Source organism: Mytilus californianus, unplaced genomic scaffold (genome assembly GCF_021869535.1).
Source record: "Mytilus californianus isolate M0D057914Y unplaced genomic scaffold, xbMytCali1.0.p SCAF_8, whole genome shotgun sequence".
Lineage (NCBI taxonomy): Eukaryota > Metazoa > Mollusca > Bivalvia > Mytilida > Mytilidae > Mytilus > Mytilus californianus.
The window spans coordinates 428304-452922 of record NW_026262734.1 but is presented as its reverse complement, the minus strand read 5'-3'; the positions used below and the strand labels follow the sequence as shown (position 1 = coordinate 452922).

Here is a 24619-nt window from a genome sequence, read left to right as displayed (position 1 = left end):
GATGAAATCAAACGAACCCTTTTGACCTCAATATGAACCAATTTGATAGCTGGGTCCACAAATAAAAAATCTAAATACATGGTTAGATTCAGCATATCAAAGAACCCCATATATTCAATTTTTGTTGAAATCAAACAAAGTTTAATTTTGGACCCCAATTTGGACCAACTTGAAAACTGGGCCAAAAATCAAAAATCTAAATACATGTTTAGATTCAGCATATCAAAGAACCCCATATATTCAATTTTTGTTAAAATCAAACAAAGTTTAATTTTGGACCCTTTGGACCTTAATGTAGACCAATTTGAAAACTGGACCCAAAATTAAAATCTAAATACACTGTTAGATTCGGCATAACAAATAAATAAATGTGGTCAAATATTTTACAAATCTAATGCGCCATACTGTGCAATCAAAGATTACTTCTTTAAAGTTTTCAATATTTGAAATTTGAAAAAAAAATATTTGAAGAATAATTCTTTTTAATTTCTGAAATCTGTAATGAGAAAAAATTGACCCCCCACAATTTCTTTTTACCCCCCTCCCTCCCTTTTTCCCCCAAAAAAATTCTTTCCCTCAAGATATGGTCATAATCTCAATTCCCAATGGAGTTTGCAACCATAATTACCCATTTAAATTTACCATAGTGCTAACTTAATCTATTTTACAATAGAATTTAAAATATAGTGTCAAATCTTTCATATGGATTTTTTTGTAAAAAAAAAAGATGCAACATTTGCAGATATTTTTACTGGTCTTCCTTTATAAATATGCATTTATTTAAACATAATTTAAAAGCAGTGTAAGGGAAGTAACCAAAACGTTGTATTTGGATTACCTCCCTTACACTGTTTTAAATTATCTTAATTGTTCATTAACCATTACTTTATACATAATTTAAAAGCAGTGTAAGGGAGATAATTTCAATGATGTATTTGATTTATCTCCCTAACACTGCTTTAAATTATGTTTTGTACTAAAGTATTTGTCCATTAACCAGGACAACCTTGTTTTTCCCCCTTTTTTGCCCCTAATTCCTAAACGGTTTGAGCCATAACCCCCCAAAGCAAATCCTAACCATCCCTTTGTGGTATGTAGTATAATTTCAGAGAGATCCATACACCATTCCACAGTTATTGTGTGGAAACTAGAAAATGCTTATTTTTGGCCCCTTTTTGGCCCCTTATTCCTTAAATGTTGGTACCATAACCCCCAAAATCAATCCCCACCTTCCTTTTGTGGTATTGAACCTTATGGTAAAATTTCAAAGAGATCCATTCACTTAAACTAAAGTTAAAGTGCGAAAACCAATGTGTCTTGGGACGACGACGACGCCAACGTCATACCAATATACGACCGCAAAATTTTTTTGCGGTCGTATAAAAAAATGTTAATAATCGTTTTACCAGTATAAGAATGAGTTTTTTTAGATCAAACCAGTCAACCAAATGGTTTACCCTTGTTTCACTTTCAATGTTTACATTCTTTTCTATTTATTAAGTAAACACGCCTAGTTCATGCGTGACCCATCTCTAGCTATAGGGATCTATTAAAGTTCACATGAATACAGATTCAATGAGGTCGAATTATTCACTTGCAAGTGAATAATTCATTAGCGATGTTTCTTTGCTTAATTTGACAAAACTGAACCAAACTGGCTGTTAAAAGCAAATTATTATTTCACTTGTTTCACTTTCATTAATGATTGAACAAAAAAAAATAATCATATTTTTTTTTTTATATCTCGTAGCTAATGCCCTTTTAAATAAAACAAAAAACCAAATATTCCAACTCTTATAGTAAATTTTTTACAAAGGAATGTTACAGAAATTTTCATTATTTCCTTGTAGCAAGAAAACAAGATTAGTGACACCATTTTTACTTTTTCTTTTCATATTCCCTAATAAGCCCAACTTAACATGCTTAATCCTGCTCGACTTACTTTCCAGGGTTAGGACCAGCATTATCAGGACGAACCACTGCACTAAATTTGGACTCTTCATTGTCACCTTCACCATTGTTTTCTAAATCAGTTCTCTGACGATATCCATCGCTCTTCTCTATCTCTTGAGCTAAAAGAGCTGCTCTTTCTTCTTTCTCTCTATACTCTTTTGTGTCACGTTTTTCTAAAGGCACCCTAGTAAAAAAATAACAAAAATTTAACCAAAAACATCTCAGCTATCACAAATTAAAACTATCTAATAACATCTGCATTAAACTTGATTTTCAAAGAATAAACTAGAATAGTGCCATCCAAAGTGCAGCAGATTGCACACTTCAATCAGTCAATCACAAATTAAGATTCGTTAAATGCTGTTTAATATCCAGTAAAATATTAAATGCATAATCAGGACAATTTTACGACCCCAAGCCAATCAATGGTTACAACAGGTATCATAATTTGTTGTTACAGGTAATCTGCTTATCCAATGTGTCACAATGATACTCCAAATAAATTAATCTGTAAATAGAACTTGAAATCAGATGTGTTTTGGTCCTGTTCTGATTTAAAACTACACCATATAGTATTCATTTCTACTGTGTATAAGCTTCTGCTGGAAGGAGCACTACAGAATTTGAGAATTTCTTCCCAAGAAAGATAATTCAAATTTTATCCTTTTTCTCATTACTGATGGACCAACTCAAAATCTGTCTCCATGGACGGGGGAGTCTTCATTTTGTTTTCTTTATTTTTATGCCATTTTTCTCTATTTTTTAGTTATTTTGCCAAATATTTTGTATTTTGATATATATATTTACACCCGATTATTTGCTATTCTCTATTTTTTTCCCATTTTTTCTTTTCTGTTAACCACATCTAGACACCTAGCTAACATTAGGGTTGGGGGGTGGGGGGAACACTAATGTGTATTGGGGTGATTTTTATTGGGGGAATACTGATGTGTATTGGAGTGATTTGTATCTGGGGAGAAAACTAACTGTTTTTGGAGGTGTATTGTATCTGGGGAAAACTAATGTGTATTGGGGTGATTTGTATCGTGGGAATACTAACGTGTATTGGAGGTATAATGTATCGGGGGAATACTAACCTGTATTTTGGTGATTTGTATCGGGGGAATACTAACCTGTATTTTGGTGATTTGTATCGGGGGAATACTAACCTGTATTTTGGTGATTTGTAACGGGAAAACTAATGTGTATTGGAAGTGTATTGTATCGGGGGAATACTAACGTGTATAAGTGAAGAGAATCACCATATAATGATTAAACATTAAACTGTTTTGTATCGGGGAATACTAACGTGTATTGGTGTAGAGAATCATCATATGTCGATTTTACATTCAACTGTTTTTGTATTGGGGGAATACTAACGTGTATTGGTGTAGAGAATCATCACATGTTGATTTAACATTAAACTGTCTTTGTATTGGAGGAATACTAACGTGTATTGGTGTAGAGAATTATCATAAGTCGATTTTACTTTCAACTGTTTTTGTATTGGGGGAATACTAATGTGTATTGGTGTAGAGAATCATCATATGTTGATTTAACATTAAACTGTCTTTGTATCGGGGAATACTAAAGTGTATTGGTGTAGAGAATCATCATATGTTGATTTAACATTAAACTGTCTTTGTATCGGGGGAATACTAAAGTGTATTGGTGTAGAGAATCAATATATGTTGATTTAACATTAAACTGTCTTTGTATTGTGGGAATACTAACCTGTATTGGTGTAGAGAATTATCATATGTCGATTTTACTTTCAACTGTTTTTGTATCGGGGGAATATTAACGTGTATTGGTGTAGAGAATCATCATATGTCGATTTAACATTAAACTGTCTTTGTATCGGGGGAATACTAACGTGTATTGGTGTAGAGAATCATCATATGTTGATTTAACATTAAACTGTCTTTGTATCGGGGGAATACTAACGTGTATTGGTGTAGAGAATCATCATATGTTGATTTAACATTAAACTGTCTTTGTATCGGGGGAATACTAACGTGTATTGGTGTAGAGAATCATCATATGTTGATTTAACATTAAACTGTCTTTGTATCGGGGGAATACTAACCTGTATTGGTGTACATTATCATATGTCGATTTTACTTTCAACTGTTTTTGTATTGGGGGAATACTAATGTGTATTGGTGTAGAGAATCATCATATGTCGATTTTACATTCAACTGTTTTTGTATTGGGGGAATACTAACGTGTATTGGTGTAGAGAATCATCATTTGTTGATTTAACATTAAACTGTCTTTGTATCGGGGGAATACTAAAGTGTATTGGTGTAGAGAATCATCATATGTTGATTTAACATTAAACTGTCTTTGTATTGGAGGAATACTAACGTGTATTGGTGTAGAGAATTATCATATGTCGATTTTACTTTCAACTGTTTTTGTATTGGGGGAATTCTAATGTGTATTGGTGTAGAGAATCATCATATGTTGATTTAACATTAAACTGTCTTTGTATCGGGGAATACTAAAGTGTATTGGTGTAGAGAATCATCATATGTTGATTTAACATTCAACTGTTTTTGTATCGGGGAATACTAACGTGTATTGGTGTAGAGAATCATCATATGTTGATTTAACATTAAACTGTTTTTGTATCGGGGGAATATTAACGTGTATTGGTGTAGAGAATCATCATATGTCGATTTAACATTAAACTGTCTTTGTATCGGGGGAATACTAATGTGTATTGGTGTAGAGAATCATCATATGTTGATTTAACATTAAACTGTCTTTGTATCGGGGGAATACTAACCTGTATTGGTGTACATTATCATATGTCGATTTTACTTTCAACTGTTTTTGTATTGGGGGAATACTAATGTGTATTGGTGTAGAGAATCATCATTTGTTGATTTAACATTAAACTGTCTTTGTATCGGGGGAATACTAAAGTGTATTGGTGTAGAGAATCATCATATGTTGATTTAACATTAAACTGTCTTTGTATCGGGGGAATACTAACGTGTATTGGTGTAGAGAATCATCATATGTCGATTTAACATTAAACTGTCTTTGTATCGAGGGAATACTAACGTGTATTGGTGTAGAGAATCATCATATGTTGATTTTACATTCAACTGTCTTTGTATTGGGGGAATACTAAAGTGTATTGGTGTAGAGAATCATCATATGTCGATTTTACATTCAACTGTTTTTGTATTGAGGGAATACTAATGTGTATTGGTGTAGAGAATCATCATATGTTGATTTATCATTAAACTGTCTTTGTATTGGAGGAATACTAACATGTATTGGTGTAGAGAATTATCATATGTCGATTTTACTTTCAACTGTTTTTGTATTGGGGGAATTGTAATGTGTATTGGTGTAGAGAATCATCATATGTTGATTTAACATTAAACTGTCTTTGTATTGGGGAATACTAAAGTGTATTGGTGTAGAGAATCATCATATGTTGATTTAACATTCAACTGTTTTTGTATCGGGGAATACTAACGTGTATTGGTGTAGAGAATCATCATATGTTGATTTAACATTAAACTGTTTTGTATCGGGGAATACTAACGTGTATTGGTGTAGAGAATCATTATATGTTGATTTAACATTCAACTGTCTTTGTATCGGGGGAAAACTAACGTGTATTGGTGTAGAGAATCATCATATGTTGATTTAACATTAAACTGTTTTGTATCGGGGAATACTAACGTGTATTGGTGTAGAGAATCATTATATGTTGATTTAACATTCAACTGTCTTTGTATCGGGGGAAAACTAACGTGTATTGGTGTAGAGAATCATCATATGTTGATTTAACATTAAACTGTCTTTGTATCGGGGGAATACTAAAGTGTATTGGTGTAGAGAATCATCATATGTTGATTTAACATTAAACTGTTTTCTATCGGTGGAATACTAAAGTGTATTGGTGTAGAGAATCATCATATGTTGATTTAACATTAAACTGTCTTTGTATCGGTGGAATACTAAAGTGTATTGGTGTAGAGAATCATCATATGTCGATTTAACATTAAACTGTCTTTGTATCGGGGGAATACTAACGTGTATTGGTGTAGAGAATCATCATATGTCGATTTAACATTAAACTGTCTTTGTATCGAGGGAATACTAACGTGTATTGGTGTAGAGAATCATCATATGTTGATTTTACATTCAACTGTCTTTGTATTGGGGGAATACTAAAGTGTATTGGTGTAGAGAATCATCATATGTTGATTTAACATTAAACTGTCTTTGTATTGGAGGAATACTAACGTGTATTGGTGTAGAGAATTATCATATGTCGATTTTACTTTCAACTGTTTTTGTATTGGGGGAATTCTAATGTGTATTGGTGTAGAGAATCATCATATGTTGATTTAACATTAAACTGTCTTTGTATCGGGGAATACTAAAGTGTATTGGTGTAGAGAATCATCATATGTTGATTTAACATTCAACTGTTTTTGTATCGGGGAATACTAACGTGTATTGGTGTAGAGAATCATCATATGTTGATTTAACATTAAACTGTTTTTGTATCGGGGGAATATTAACGTGTATTGGTGTAGAGAATCATCATATGTCGATTTAACATTAAACTGTCTTTGTATCGGGGGAATACTAATGTGTATTGGTGTAGAGAATCATCATATGTTGATTTAACATTAAACTGTCTTTGTATCGGGGGAATACTAACCTGTATTGGTGTACATTATCATATGTCGATTTTACTTTCAACTGTTTTTGTATTGGGGGAATACTAATGTGTATTGGTGTAGAGAATCATCATTTGTTGATTTAACATTAAACTGTCTTTGTATCGGGGGAATACTAAAGTGTATTGGTGTAGAGAATCATCATATGTTGATTTAACATTAAACTGTCTTTGTATCGGGGGAATACTAACGTGTATTGGTGTAGAGAATCATCATATGTCGATTTAACATTAAACTGTCTTTGTATCGAGGGAATACTAACGTGTATTGGTGTAGAGAATCATCATATGTTGATTTTACATTCAACTGTCTTTGTATTGGGGGAATACTAAAGTGTATTGGTGTAGAGAATCATCATATGTCGATTTTACATTCAACTGTTTTTGTATTGAGGGAATACTAATGTGTATTGGTGTAGAGAATCATCATATGTTGATTTAACATTAAACTGTCTTTGTATTGGAGGAATACTAACATGTATTGGTGTAGAGAATTATCATATGTCGATTTTACTTTCAACTGTTTTTGTATTGGGGGAATTGTAATGTGTATTGGTGTAGAGAATCATCATATGTTGATTTAACATTAAACTGTCTTTGTATCGGTGGAATACTAACGTGTATTGGTGTAGAGAATCATCATATGTTGATTTAACATTAAACTGTCTTTGTATTGGGGAATACTAACGTGTATTGGTGTAGAGAATCATCATATGTTGATTTAACATTCAACTGTTTTTGTATCGGGGAATACTAACGTGTATTGGTGTAGAGAATCATCATATGTTGATTTAACATTAAACTGTTTTGTATCGGGGAATACTAACGTGTATTGGTGTAGAGAATCATTATATGTTGATTTAACATTCAACTGTCTTTGTATCGGGGGAAAACTAACGTGTATTGGTGTAGAGAATCATCATATGTTGATTTAACATTAAACTGTTTTGTATCGGGGAATACTAACGTGTATTGGTGTAGAGAATCATTATATGTTGATTTAACATTCAACTGTCTTTGTATCGGGGGAAAACTAACGTGTATTGGTGTAGAGAATCATCATATGTTGATTTAACATTAAACTGTTTTGTATCGGGGAATACTAACGTGTATTGGTGTAGAGAATCATTATATGTTGATTTAACATTCAACTGTCTTTGTATCGGGGGAATACTAACGTGTATTGGTGTAGAGAATCATCATATGTCGATTTAACATTAAACTGTTTTGTATCGGGGAATACTAACGTGTATTGGTGTAGAGAATCATTATATGTTGATTTAACATTAAACTGTCTTTGTATCGGGGGAATACTAAAGTGTATTGGTGTAGAGAATCATCATATGTTGATTTAACATTAAACTGTCTTTGTATTGGAGGAATACTAACGTGTATTGGTGTAGAGAATTATCATATGTCGATTTTACTTTCAACTGTTTTTGTATTGGGGGAATTCTAATGTGTATTGGTGTAGAGAATCATCATATGTTGATTTAACATTAAACTGTCTTTGTATCGGGGAATACTAAAGTGTATTGGTGTAGAGAATCATCATATGTTGATTTAACATTCAACTGTTTTTGTATCGGGGAATACTAACGTGTATTGGTGTAGAGAATCATCATATGTTGATTTAACATTAAACTGTTTTTGTATCGGGGGAATATTAACGTGTATTGGTGTAGAGAATCATCATATGTCGATTTAACATTAAACTGTCTTTGTATCGGGGGAATACTAATGTGTATTGGTGTAGAGAATCATCATATGTTGATTTAACATTAAACTGTCTTTGTATCGGGGGAATACTAACCTGTATTGGTGTACATTATCATATGTCGATTTTACTTTCAACTGTTTTTGTATTGGGGGAATACTAATGTGTATTGGTGTAGAGAATCATCATTTGTTGATTTAACATTAAACTGTCTTTGTATCGGGGGAATACTAAAGTGTATTGGTGTAGAGAATCATCATATGTTGATTTAACATTAAACTGTCTTTGTATCGGGGGAATACTAACGTGTATTGGTGTAGAGAATCATCATATGTCGATTTAACATTAAACTGTCTTTGTATCGAGGGAATACTAACGTGTATTGGTGTAGAGAATCATCATATGTTGATTTTACATTCAACTGTCTTTGTATTGGGGGAATACTAAAGTGTATTGGTGTAGAGAATCATCATATGTCGATTTTACATTCAACTGTTTTTGTATTGAGGGAATACTAATGTGTATTGGTGTAGAGAATCATCATATGTTGATTTAACATTAAACTGTCTTTGTATTGGAGGAATACTAACATGTATTGGTGTAGAGAATTATCATATGTCGATTTTACTTTCAACTGTTTTTGTATTGGGGGAATTGTAATGTGTATTGGTGTAGAGAATCATCATATGTTGATTTAACATTAAACTGTCTTTGTATCGGTGGAATACTAACGTGTATTGGTGTAGAGAATCATCATATGTTGATTTAACATTAAACTGTCTTTGTATTGGGGAATACTAACGTGTATTGGTGTAGAGAATCATCATATGTTGATTTAACATTCAACTGTTTTTGTATCGGGGAATACTAACGTGTATTGGTGTAGAGAATCATCATATGTTGATTTAACATTAAACTGTTTTGTATCGGGGAATACTAACGTGTATTGGTGTAGAGAATCATTATATGTTGATTTAACATTCAACTGTCTTTGTATCGGGGGAAAACTAACGTGTATTGGTGTAGAGAATCATCATATGTTGATTTAACATTAAACTGTTTTGTATCGGGGAATACTAACGTGTATTGGTGTAGAGAATCATTATATGTTGATTTAACATTCAACTGTCTTTGTATCGGGGGAAAACTAACGTGTATTGGTGTAGAGAATCATCATATGTTGATTTAACATTAAACTGTTTTGTATCGGGGAATACTAACGTGTATTGGTGTAGAGAATCATTATATGTTGATTTAACATTCAACTGTCTTTGTATCGGGGGAATACTAACGTGTATTGGTGTAGAGAATCATCATATGTCGATTTAACATTAAACTGTTTTGTATCGGGGAATACTAACGTGTATTGGTGTAGAGAATCATTATATGTTGATTTAACATTAAACTGTCTTTGTATCGGGGAATACTAACGTGTATTGGTGTAGAGAATCATTATATGTTGATTTAACATTAAACTGTCTTTGTATCGGGGAATACTAACGTGTATTGGTGTAGAGAATCATTATATGTTGATTTAACATTAAACTGTCTTTGTATCGGGGAATACTAACGTGTATTGGTGTAGAGAATCATCATATGTTAGTTTAACATTAAACTGTCTTTGTATCGGGGAATACTAAAGTGTATTGGTGTAGAGAATCATCATATGTTGATTTAACATTAAACTGTCTTTGTATCGGGGGAATACTAACGTGTATTGGTGTAGAGAATCATCATATGTTGATTTAACATTAAACTGTTTTTGTATCGCGGGAATACTAAAGTGTATTGGTGTAGAGAATCATCATATGTTGATTTAACATTCAACTGTCTTTGTATCGGAGGAATACTAACGTGTATTGGTGTAGAGAATCATCATATGTCGATTTAACATTCAACTGTTTTTGTATCGGGGGAATACTAACGTGTATTGGTGTAGAGAATCATCATATGTTGATTTAACATTAAACTGTTTTTGTATCGGAGGAATACTAACGTGTATTGGTGTAGAGAATCATCATATGTTGATTTAACATTAAACTGTCTTTGTATCGGGGGAATACTAAAGTGTATTGGTGTAGAGAATCATCATATGTCGATTTAACATTCAACTGTTTTTGTATCGGGGGAATACTAACGTGTATTGGTGTAGAGAATCATCATATGTTGATTTAACATTAAACTGTTTTTGTATCGGAGGAATACTAACGTGTATTTGTGTAGAGAATCATCATATGTTGATTTAACATTAAACAGTTTTTGTATCGGTGGAATACTAAAGTGTATTGGTGTAGAGAATCATCATATGTTGATTTAACATTCAACTGTTTTTGTATCGGTGGAATACTAAAGTGTATTGGTGAAGAGAATCATCATATGTTGATTCAACATTAAACTGTCTTTGTATCGGGGAATACTAACGTGTATTGATGTAGAGAATCATCATATGTTGATTTAACATTAAACTGTCTTTCATTTGTTGAAAACATGTCATCTGCATCCCAGCCATTCTGAAAATTAATAAAAAAAATGTCCAAAATGTTATTTTTATATTATCCATTATCATTATAAATTGGTTTTACAGTCATTTTCACATAGCTGACGTATAATCGACAATGATACTGTGGATTCATTTTTATTCGTGGTATACCAATTTTCATGGGTTTCGTGGGTCACAGTGAACCACGAATTTATGAATTCAACGAAGAATAATCCTGAGAAATGTGTATGGAGTCAGATGTTTATTTCCGCTTATGTTTACAGTTCTAGTATAGTGTTGACTAGCGATAAACATTGTAACATTACACATGTTTTTATTGAAAGAAGATACAAGTATTGTGATTAAATTAATAATAAATATATCGAATATCATTGATAATTTACTTTTTAAAATTGATTAAAACTGTTCATGGAAAATAACTGCAAGTTGTTAATTACCGTGTCATAGTTTGGTTTACTGGTGATTAAAAATCAATAGGATTAAGTACGGGGATATTGCCCTTAGGCATGTTAGGTAATACTGTTGATGACAGGAATATTTATTTTCACACCTTTTACTTATATGACTGTTTACTTTATCGTGATTAGGGAAATGGGCTTTCAATCATAGAGTTTTGAATGCCTTATAAAATTCTGACAAGAATTTATAAATTGTAAAAGAGTTTTCAATGAACACTTTAACCTAGAATGACGAAGCGAGGATTTAGACAATTCAAAACTTTTTCAATGAATTCCTTCTTTTTTGTTTGTTTTATTATTGATCAAACCAAGGAGGTTATAACTTATATAATCTCCTAAATCAAAAAGAAATCCATGAATTATGTATCTGATATTCTTTTTTTGTAATCAGTGATCCACGAATTTACGTATACCACGAAACATCTTTTTTTCTCTATCCACGAAAATTGATACCCACGAAAATAAATGAATCCACAGTAATTGAATTTGAGGTTAATAAATGAATCAGTAATTTTATCTTTTGTCCTTTCTGACAATATTTTGTACACTATGAAGTATTATTATTTATAACTTCTCATCTCCTGTATGAATAATGAAAGGGCAGATGACAGGATACTTATCCAAAAGTTCTGGTAGAAATATCAACTAGTAAACTATACAAATACAAAACCTCAATGTCTTGTCTGCTTCACCAGTCATGATTGAATTCATGCTGAAAGTCTTACAAGTATAACATAAAATTAACATTATAACTGATACATGTAAATGAGTCCTGTCAGACAGAAATGTGTACCTTACATTCTTTTCATACACCAAATGTAGTAAACACATTGCTTATATCTGAGAAAAAGAACTTAACACATGAACCAAGAAACTTAACTTTGACCAATGTACCATGAGAATGAGGTCAAGGTCAGATGAGCCCTGCCAGACAGACATGTACACTTGCAATCAATCCATACACCAAATAATGTAAACCTATTAGTAAAAGTTCCTGAAAAACAGACTTAACCATAAAATCTTACTGCTGACTTTTGAACCATTAAAATGAGGTCAGTCAGATTAACCTACCAGACCCATGAAATAAGGTTGAGGTCAGATGAACCTGGTCTAAAGGACATGTAGACCTTGCAAGGATCCTGTATACCAAATATAGTTATTCAATTATTAATAAAATGCTACCCTTGGCGCAGCTTGATACGACCGCAGAGGTCGAACCCTGAACAGTTGGGGCAAGTATGGACACAACATTCAAGCTTGATACAGCTCTGAATTTGGATTGTGATTAAATATTTGACACAGCATAGGTTTCTGACACAGAATGAATGTGGTCTAAGAACTTAAATTTTTTTAATTTACCTATTATGGTCCAATATCCAAAATCTAAATACATGGTTAGATTCAGCATATCAAAGAATCCAAAGAATTCAATTTTTTATGAAATCAAACAGAGTTTAATTTTGGACCCTTTTGACCTCAATATGAACCAATTTGATAGTGGGCCCACAAATAAAAAATCTAAATACATGGTTAGATTCAGCATATCAAAGAACCCCATATATATTCAATTTTTGTTGAAATCAAACAAAGTTTAATTTTGGACCCCAACTTGGACCAACTTGAAAACTGGGCCCAAAATCAAAAATCTAAATACATCTTTAGATTCAGCATATCAAAGAACCCCATATATTCAATTTTTGTTAAAATCAAACTAAGTTTAATTTTGGACCCTTTGGACCTTAAAGTAGACCAATTTGAAAACTGGACCCAAAATTAAAAATCTAAATACACGGTCAGATTCGGCATAACAAATAAATAAATGTGGTCAACGATTTTACAAACCTAATGCGCTGTACTGTGCAATTAAAAATTACTTCTTGAAATTTTCAATATTTGAAATTTGAAAAAAAAAATAATATTTGAAGAATAATCATGATAATTCTTTTTAATTTCTGAAATCTGAAATGAGAAAAAATTGACCCCCCACAATTTCTTTTTACCACCCCCCTTTTTCCCCAAAAAAATTCTCTCCCTCAAGATATGTTCATAATCTCAATTCAATAGTTTACGTTGTCCATTGAGGTTTCAAGTCAGTGTGACCACTTCATAGTAAACCCCTTTAAAACCAATACTGGGTTGAGAAGAAACAGTCCCCATACTACTGTAGACAGGATATTACAGTCCCCATACTACTGTAGATGACAGTCCCCATAGACTGTAGACAGGACATGACAGTCCCCATACTACTGTAGACAGGACATGACAGTCCCCATACTACTGTAGACAGGACACGACAGTCCCCATACTACTGTAGACAGGACACGACAGTCCCCATACTACTGTAGACAGGACACGACAGTCCCCATACTTCTGTAGACATGACATGACAGTCCCCATACTACTGTAGACAGGACAAGACAGTCCACATACTACTGTAGACAGGACATAACAGTCCCCATACTACTGTAGACAGGACATAACAATGAACCAATTAAGATAACAAATTCTTTGTACATAAATTTGACTCACTGATGCTCCCCCATCATGTAGACCACCTCCACCTTGAGTTTCTGATTCCTCCGGCTCCCAAGGAGTCAATTCACGAAGTTCTTTGTCAGCAACTCCGTTCTGTTTTGTTATTGCAGTGTCAGTAAATGTATCTGAAACCAGAAAATTTGAAAACTTTAATAGAAAATAACTACTATATCACTGACTGTGGAATTGTCATAAACATTAGTTAACAGGAAAAAAACTATTACTGTGGCATTGTCTTAAATCTTAATTAAAAGGAGACAGAATAAATCTATAACATTGAAATAGGTACACAGTATCAATGAACTTAATTTCAGATCATCACTGTGGTATTGTGATTGACATTAATTAACTGCATACACAATATATATGTGGCATTGTCATAGATTTTTATGGACAGAAGACAGAATATGACTGTGGCATCATCATAGATTTTTATGGACAGAAGACAGAATATGACTGTGGCATTAATTATCATAGATTTTTATGGACAGAAGACAGAACATCACTGTGGCATCGTAATAGATTTTAATGGACAGAAGACAGAATATCACTGTGGCATTGTCATAGATTTTTATGGACAGTTATGGACTGAAGACAGAATATCACTATGGCATTGTAAAAGATGTTTATTGACTGAAGATAGAAAATTACTGGCCATATCGTAATTATGTATATTGTTATAGATATTTATTGACCAAAGACAGAATACTTACCTTTTACAGCATAATCTAAATCTACATCAACAGCTGTTATCATTAAAATATCCCCACAGTTAAATATTATCTTCTCTTGTACAAGTTCTCTGGAAGGAATATTATTATTGCCAGTGTCATCAACTTTATGGGCCATTTCTAATACAACGTCCATCTGAAAAAAAATATGAAAAATTATTAAAAAAAATTCTTTTGATGAAATGTTTCAGTGTTCTCCAAAATGCTTTTGTTGGCATCTTTGTACAATGTTTCTTTAAAATCTTACCATTGGTAAACTTCACCACTTCATCATAATCATAAACAAAATGTTCTAATGTTTCACAACAATAATTATGACTCAGCCATACAACCATGGAGCTATCCCAAAATCCTGGGAAAACACGGCTAAAGTCTATATGATAAATTCATCATAGAATAAGATACCATCATAAAAATATTGTACGCCAGACAATCGTTTCGTCTACAAAAGATTAAATACCTTTGGACTACAAGTTTTTAGGATTCCTTCGTAGCATTTCCCATTCTTCACCTGAAGCTGAACACAGCATCCCTACAAAAAATAAAATGTTATAAATAATTCAGTTTTGTACTACAATGTATAAAGATGTAAACAGGTATAGCATCATAAACCAGACTTTTTATATTCTGCAGTTGAAAAGAATTTATATTATTTACTGATAAGTCCTTTCATCGTACTTCCTATACATTTCTAGGAATATCATTGGTTAAAAGCGACCGTGTGAAGACCATGTATATTTAATATGGGGTAAGTAGGCATGGTTCATTTTAATACTCGGTTAGAAGTGGTATTATGTCCCATTATAAAAACAACACGGCGTTGAAGAAAAATCTGAAACGTTTCGCACTGACAAGATGAAGAAATTGATGATGAACGATTAAAATAAATGCAGAAAACACATTAAAAAGCTAAGAAGTTGTTATTGTTGGCATTTGTTTTTGTATAGACCAAAAGAAGTAGGTTCTTTATATTGAAGACTTGATCACTTTGATAGGCCACTAGTCTAAATGCCATATGTTAAGATAGTAAGATAAATTTGTTACACAGTGTGCTAGTGACCTAATAAGGTATATATATATATATATATATATATATATCACTCTCACCCAATATGATATTTACTGACCCCATATATATTGTATTAGGTCACTAGCACACTGTGTAACTAATAACATATATCTTGGACAACTAATATGTTGATTCTACTTGTCTGACGCCTACATTTTGTATTTAACTTGTCCCAGACAATCAGTCGAAAGGTACTGTTGAGCCCTGCAAATGTTTTGTTACCGGTTACCTCTGCCCTTGCTCACAGAAAATACAGCATTGTTTTAAAAACTAGTCATAACTACCTTCCTGGCAAAAAAAAACGTACTGATCTTCCATCTTCACCTTTTTCGCAGTCAAAATATTTTTTGGGAAACAAATTATATATTTTCAAATATGCAGCTTTGTACTTGCTTTAAAGTGGATTCAAAACGAAATATTTTTTATTTTCAGTGCAAGAACCATCGTGTTTTATTTCATTAAGAATCAGGACACAAAAATTCACAAAATCGACCCCTCCCTCAAATTGATATCCCTTGTGACAAAAATGTATGAAATCACCACTATTAAATTGGCTGCATATCTCATAATATTTCAGTGTTAGATAAAATGTTATGGTCTCTGTTGTTACATGATTATAATCTGGACACCCCAGAATAAGAGAAGGCATTACAGTAGCAGCTCAGAGAAATAATGATACTTACGACAAGACTGGTTGCAATATAGGTAAATCTGGGGTTTGTAAAAATTCCTTCACTCTGTAAATAAAACATATTTTTAATATAAAAATAAGGAGATGTTGTATGATTGCCAATGAGACAACTATCCACAAGAGTTCATATGATGAAGATAAAACTTGTTACAACCATGTACGATTTCTGTAAACATAGCAAAGATAAAAGTTTTACAACAACTATCATATAAACTTAACATTATCCATGATCACTGTTCATGAGGTCAAGGTCAGACAAGCCCTGACGGATAGACAAGTACACATTACAACCACTGAAGACACAAAAATAGTTGATATTTTGCTGCAAGTATCAAAGAAACAGACCTAAACATGCAATTTTACCATTCATTTTTTTTTTATCTATCTGATTGGTATAGCCTTATCAGGTTCAAGTTAAAATCCTGTATTGCATTAACCTTCATTACATCTACCAATTAGTGGCCATTTGTCGAAGTCGTTTTTGTCAGTCAGATATGTTTTTACTTAATTTTAAACCATACTTTTTGGCGATTTTCTGCATCAAGTTAGCAGTTGAACAAAAAGAACATTACTGTCAAGAATAATACCAGAGTCAAGAAAATAGAAGTTACCATGGTTACAGAGGAAAACATAATTTGCCAAATTTTCAGATAAAAAAAGTTGGGGTCAGCTCTCAAACTTGTCTAAACTTAAGATCCTGTGCTCACCTGCATTTTCAACAATTGCCACTTTTGCTTTTTTTCTTTTTTAGCAAAAATCATCATTAAAGGGGAATTAAGAGTCAACTAAAAGTTTCAGTCATCTTGACATGTTTGTAAATCTTATCCTGCTGATCATTTTTCCTTTTGAAAGTTTCTATTTATCTATTATAATTTTCAAGATAATAGGCAAAAAATGCAAAAAATTGTTAATAAACTGCTTCGCTGAGCGCAGCTGGATACGCCCGCAGAGGTCCAAACCTGAACAGTTGGGGCAAAAATGGACACAATATACAAGCTAGATACAGGTCTGAATTTGGATTGTAATTAAATATTTGACATATTATAGGTTTCTGATATATATTTATATTCAATTAAAGATTTCTTGCTGTTGTGCAATACACTGTGCTGTTGCGCAATACTTAGTAAATCTGTTGTCAGACTATAAAAAATTAAAGTTAAATTAATTCTCAATGTCATAATAGAGATTTATGAAAATGTACATCAATAGATATAAACAATTCACCAAAGTTTCATGAGAATTGCTGACAGCATTTTTGAGTTATTGTCCGAAAACTGGAAAATCCCCCCTTTTTTAATGAATAAAACCCCATAACTCAGAAATGTAAAATGTAAAAATTTATAAAATTCTAAACAGAGCTTACATCAATAGATATAAACAATTCACCAAAGTTTCATGTGAATTGCTGACAGCATTTTTGAGTTATTGTCTGAAAACTGGAAAATCCCCCTTTTTTTATGAATAAAACCCTGTAACTTGGAAACGTAAAATCTAAAATATATAAAAATCGAAAGGGAGCTCATGTCAATAGATATAAACAATTCACCACAATTTCTTGCAAGTTGGTGAAAGTATTCTTGAGTTATTGTCCGAAAACTGGAAAATCCCACCTTTTTAATGAATAAAATTCGTAAGGGTTCCGCGGAACCCAGTGTCTCGCCTACTTTTTCTGTTAATCGCAGGCTCAACAAAAATGAGGAAGTAAATCAATAAAAATATTCCTCTTGATACTATCTTTTGATTGTAAGAAGCTTCTGTCCAAGTTTGGTAAAATTCCAGGATAGTTTATGAATCTAATAAATGTTTAAAAACTTTAACTGCAGACTGAATGTAATGTTAACTGGAAGAAAACAAAATTTCCTTCTAGATACTAGCATTTGATCATAAACAAGCTTCTGTCCAAGTTTGGTACAAATCCAAAATAGTATAAGAAAGTTATTAAAATTTTAAAAACTTTAACCACAGAGTGAATATGTTGTTTCCTAGCAGAAAATCTAAGTCCATTTAAAAGTAAAATACGGAAAAAATGGATTTTTTTTTTTATAAAATTTACTTCTAGATACTATCTTATGATCATAAACAAGCTTCTGTCCAAGTTTGGTACAAACCCAGGATAGTTTAAGAAAGTTATTAAAATTTTAAAAACTTTAACCACAGAGTGAATGTAATATTTACCGGCAGAAAAACTAAGTCCATTTATAAGTAAAATACGGAAAAAATGGAATTTTATTTTTACAAAATTTACTTCTGGATACTATCTTATGATCATAAACAAGCTTCTGTCCAAGTTTGGTAGAAATCCAGGATAGTTTAAGAAAGTTATTAAAATTTCAAAAACTTTAACCACAGAGTGAATATTTGAGGACGCCGCCGACGACAACGACGACGACGACGACGACGCCGACGGAATGTAGGATCGCTATGTCTCGCTTTTTCGACTAAAGTCGAAGGCTCGACAAAAACCCAATAACTCGGAAACGTAAACTCTAAAATTTACAAAAAACGAAAGGGAGCTCACGTCAATAGATAAAAACAATTCACCAAAGTTTTAAGCAAATTGGTAAAAGCGTTTTTGAGTTTAATGGCCGACATGTTGTAGAGGGACGGACAACGGTATACCATAATACGTCCCATAAACGGGCGTATAAAAATGATCATTTAAGGGCAATAACTCAAATAATGAGTCCACTGAAGATTCGACTATTATGGCTTACTTGTAGATCTTGTCTTGCTGATCATTTGTGCTTTTTAAAGTTTCTATCTATCTATGGCAGTTTTCAACATAATAGGCAAAAATGGGGAAAATTGTCATTAAAGGGCAATAACATCAGTTCTATTATCTCCTCTGGAACAAGTAATATTCGCTTCAGGTAGTGTAAGTTACAACTGTGTGAAGTTTAATCAATATCAGAATATCTGTCTAGTCATTTTAGAGAAGTACTTCCAAGGCACATGAACAGACAAACCAGACAGTGTCATTCTTAAATACCCCTTTTTGTTAAGAGGGTATAATAATAGCTATTAGACAGGTGAGCTAAAAATACTATTTTTTGGTTATGACACATTATCTTTTTACCAAGAGTATATGTGTGCAAAATTTATTTCAATCTTTCTTTTCCAACACTTGTCTGTCAAGTCTCTCAAATTTCTCAAGCATGTGCTATTTTATTATAGTTAAAATTCTATGCATTACAAACATTGTGTGATAAAGTAGGAACTGTACATGTTTGTGTAAAAAGAAATGCAAACCAACCAATTTCCAGATAACAAGTTTTCATATACCCTATATACAGGAAATAATTATATCTTAAAGGCAAAATATTTAAGTTGCTGATTACAAACTTTCAAAAAGGTTACAGTATGATAAACTATGGAAAGGAATATTGTTTTTATCATATTTATGCAGTACACCAATGAGTTATTTTTTTATCAACTTGAACATTGAATATTGACATGATTGAAGGAGGACAGAAAAACAAATCATAACTATAACTTCTATACTTACTATACCATGTATACATGCTATATATACCATAGTTCTTTAATACAAGTTAACATATTTAAACAAACAAGTCGGAAGGGATGTACCTTAGAGCCTTTGGAACAAACTGCTCCATTATTTAATTTAATTTATTATTGATGTGCAGTTGGTCTTGAAGAAAATATTTTAATACAATGCTTCACAGTACACAGCTTGATATGACCGCAGAAGTCTTACCCTGAACATTTGGGGCAAGTGTGAACATTAAATTCAAGCTTGTTACAGCTCTGAATTTGGATTGTGTTTAAATATTTGACACAGCATAGGTTTCAGGTGAAAATATTAAATCACTTCCACTAATTTTATTTTAATTTACAAATATAAGACAAAGTTATCATCAAAATACAACAAACTGGTAATCACTGTGCCCATGTTGTTTCATCGAAAATGGCGCAAATAATAATGTAAACATGTTAACTTGTTGAAATCACACGAGATCTTAACAATTAAACAAACAGCGGTAAACCTGCTGCATTTGTTTGCACCTGTCCTAAGTCAGGAATCTGATGTTCAGTAGTTGTCGTTTGTTGATGTGGTTCATAAGTGTTTCTCGTTTTTTATATAGATTAGACCGTTGGTTTTCCGGTTTGAACTAGTAATTTTTGGGGCCCTTTAGAGCTTACTGTTCGGTGTGAGCCAAGGCTCCGTGTTGAAGACCGTACTTTGACCTATAATGGTTTACTTTTTTAAATTTTGACTTGGATGGAGAGTTGTCTCATTGGCACTCATACCACATCTTCTTATATCTATCAATTGGAAAGTATCTAATTTGCGTTTCTCCAGACAAAAATGTCTATGATAACTAAAAGGCATTATTGCAGACATTGTTTCTTTGTACAGTAACAGACGTGTTATTTTAACACAATTCATGACTGGGGGAGATAACTCTTGTCAGAATTCCCACAATAACAGTATGCCTGTTATTTTCTGTAATAACTTGTTCAAGTTAGACCCTTGGCTGATTATCATTGATTATGGCATATCTATTTAACAGACAAATCTAACTTACAATCACATTCTTGTCGAAGCTTCCTCTTGCTTTTGTCACCCTAAAACAAGAAGTAAATATATCTACATGGGTAAATCAAGGGAGAAAACTCTGTCAACAATGAAAAATAAAGTTAATACTACTTAATAAACATGATAATCGTAATGAATATCCTTATGTTATGAATAAATACAATAGAGAGAAATAACTGAAAAAGTAAGACATAAAAATACATGTTAAGGGTCATCTAAAACTTGCAGTGAGGTGAGATTTTTTTTTTATTTGGCTACGTGTCTGTAGCAACTGCTTCGTCTAAAGATATTATTTTATTAAGCAGTTTGAAATTTTTGGAATACAACTTTTTAAAACTAAAGATTTAAAATAAACAACTGACCAATTTCTGCAGTCTGACATTCAAGATTGCTTCAGTGTGTATTGTTTATATATAGTTAATTTTGTAGCATTATGTTAAGAATTTGTTGCATTTATAATTTTTTAGCCATAGTGGATACTTCTAACATGTCTAATGGAAATTCAGATGACAGAAGTCTGTGAATTTAATTATTTTAAAATTAACATTTCACAAAATGGGATCGTTTAAAATGTATTTTTCAGAAATGGAAATAAAAGTTCTAGGGCTGGGGGTTTAAAGTAGGGTAGGTCAGGTAACTGGAACCCCCCATGTATTTTTAATTGGCCCAAGAACAAAATTTCACATCCTGACCCTAACTATCAATTCACATTATGAATTTATCGTAAATTCAAGTTTACTTTATATTTTTTTTCAAATGTTAAACATCTTCCATTCATAAATATTTGTACTTGTGTATTGCAAAGTTACAATGTGTTTTTATCATATTCATTTGTCATGTTAAAAAAGATTTTCATTATTGACCAATAATAAATTTGATATTCAATTCGTCAATTAATCAGCATGATCAGGAAATTTGTATTTCGATCTTTCCCCTTGATTCAGGTGTAATTCAAACCCTGAAACACATAAATAAGTATCCAAGAAAAACATTTATTGTTTTGATGATAATCTACGAAATTATGCGATCTGATAAGGCAAATTCAGGTTAAGAATAGACTGAAGTCGATCAATTATTGTGTATTTTGGTGTAATACTGATTTTCCTCTCAGCGGTGATCTTTAACTTGACAAAAGTTATCAACAGTTCATGATTAAATATATATGAAAATTAACATGCTGCCCGCTTATCTCAAAGGAAGCGCTGTGGGATAAAAAAATATTTAGAAGGCTCTGTGGTCCCCCATCATCATATAGGCTGGAGGATAACACTGAATTAAATTCCTTTAATTTTTTGAAAACATACAATCCCTTAATTCAAACATACATTTTTTTCACCATACATTTTTGTAGGTTAAAATATGACATAATGTGGGTTTGACTTCACCGGTCGTGTTAACGCAAAATTATGCGTTTCTCACGCAGGATTTTAAAAAAAATACGCAAAATAAATCAAGTCCTGCGTTATTTCCACGCTGTAAAGGCATCATTGACTTTGTTTTTCTTACATTCTCCGTTTCTTAAGCATGTCCTTTCCTTCAAAGCGTCAAATTTACGTCAATTTAAGATCTTTAACTTCCGTTTTATTCCAGCCATCATGGCTTCAAACCCAAACTCAACACAAAGGTCATTGTTTGATTTTATGAACTCAGCTAAAAATATACAAAGTGAAGTACAGGGAATTTCTCAAAACTTTGGTTTGTTTGTTTTTTTCAAAAATTAAAATAATCAGTTGTTCACCATCATGTTCAGTTTTAATTTAAACTTAAATACCTGATACCAAAATATACATGTAGAATTACTTTAGTTACATAACACGGAGATCCCACATGGAACAGGTAAAACACCAAAAAATATTTTGACACATTCCCTTTCTTATTCAGAGCGTTTGATTGGACAACATAAATGAGCTCATCCAATCTTAATCAGTTGATTCGAATACACAACTTTTAGTTTGTTTACCAATGGAATACACATCTACAGGTTATAAACACAGTGACTGTCTTCTTAACCGCGGATAACAAGGATGATAATTTGCATCAGAAGTTTACTGACAAGAATTTTTCAACAAGTTCTTAACAAGGTTCACCTACAAAATCGTTCTTTTGAGTGACAGTATATACAACGTTTACTTAATAGCTGTAACGCATGTTTTTGTGTCCATTACGCAATTTTTCACACAAAAAAATATTCTTCTGCGACTGCTGTTGAATTATTTCCCTTAGCTGCCATTTCAGAGGGATAAAAGCTTAAAGGTTGATTTTCTTGTTTGACTCACCAAATTGAAGCATGGTGTACAAACAAGCCTGAAAAAAGATCCTAACTAGATTAAAGTGATGAATCAAGAAAGCATAAAAGAAATCAACTTTTTCTAAAGTCTAGTATAACAAATTGAATTTGGCTGATTTATGAAGGAATTTGTGCACCTAGACCACTAACATGTGGGTTGATGGCCTAGTGGTTAAGACAGATGGCTACAGTACTGAAGGTCATGGGTTAGATCTGGACTAGATGCAGAGGAAATGGAAACTTTGGGGGTCTCAGTTGGTCAAAGTGGCCCTCGATTTGGAATTCTAGACAGTTCGGCACCCAGACAAATCGGCACCCGGACAAATCGGCACCCGAGAAAGACACTTCGGCACTCAGACAAATCGGCACCTAGACAAATCGGCACCTAACATAGACAAATCGGCACCTCATAAAGATAAAATCAATTATTAAATTCTTGATCAAAATATAATGAACCAAAAATTAAAATTTACTGGGAGTGATATAGATATGTGCATGGGCATGACCTCAATTTGCAAGTTTAGTGTTAATATAGCAATAATTTTTATTTATTATAATTATATTCATAACAGTTTATAGACACGTTAACAGCACTAGATTTGCATCAAAGGTGAACACATGATAGTAATGAAACATTTTAATACTGTAAATATAACATTTAACATATATACAGGCAGCACTATAAGTTTTAACAAAGTCTCTTTGGTGGTGTTCCGTACACACTGGCACTTTCCTTTAGCAGTCTGGAGGTGGAGATGCTGTTGCTACAATACTGGTCCCACAGTCTAAACACTTTTGACCTCCATTGAGAAATTATCAAATTTCATTATAAACTTACATAAAATACTGATTAATGCATAACTACAATTAATTATGATTTAATTAAATGATGTTTATTCAAACACCATCATATTTAACAATCAATTAGGATTTAATTAAAATTTAACGATGTTTATTCAAACACCATCGTTTAGGATTTAATTAAAAAAAGACAATTATTTTTTCAAATTTTGCAATGCATATTTTATTTACGGATTTTAATATTTCTGTAACAATTCTTTTATTTTTCTTAATATTTATAGATTATCGTTGGTTATCTCAACGAGATTGATTTTCTCGCTTGAGCCGGTACGGCGAAAGTGAGAAAAGCAATCAAGTTGGGCTGACCAATGATAATCTGTTTATTGCGGTTTTACCTATGACGACGTTGTTAATTTTATTGACAACGGGCACGTGGGCCCTTAGTTTCTAGCGATAATTTTTCATATCACTCGACTCCAATGAGAAAGAAAATGATCAGTCAGCAAGAAAATTTTTTAAAATAGCGATAAATATATATATATAGAAAAAAAATGAGGTGCCGAATTGTCTTGGTCCCGAAATGTCCTGGTCCCGAAATG

General features: G+C 32.3%; 1 protein-coding gene across 3 annotated transcripts in view; it reads right to left on the bottom strand.

The window, feature by feature from the left end:
• LOC127711175 (ataxin-2-like) overlaps nt 1-24619 on the bottom strand; it is a 77531-nt gene that overhangs the window by 51807 nt on the left and 1105 nt on the right. For all 3 annotated transcript variants that reach the window (XM_052217142.1, XM_052217144.1, XM_052217143.1), the window contains exons 2-8: nt 20922-20961; nt 16364-16417; nt 15072-15143; nt 14594-14747; nt 13875-14005; nt 10809-10897; nt 1943-2137 (exon numbers count right to left, since the gene is read on the bottom strand). In XM_052217142.1, the coding sequence (XP_052073102.1) occupies nt 1943-2137; nt 10809-10897; nt 13875-14005; nt 14594-14747; nt 15072-15143; nt 16364-16417; nt 20922-20961 (735 nt within the window). The remainder of the gene's footprint in view (nt 1-1942; nt 2138-10808; nt 10898-13874; nt 14006-14593; nt 14748-15071; nt 15144-16363; nt 16418-20921; nt 20962-24619) is intronic.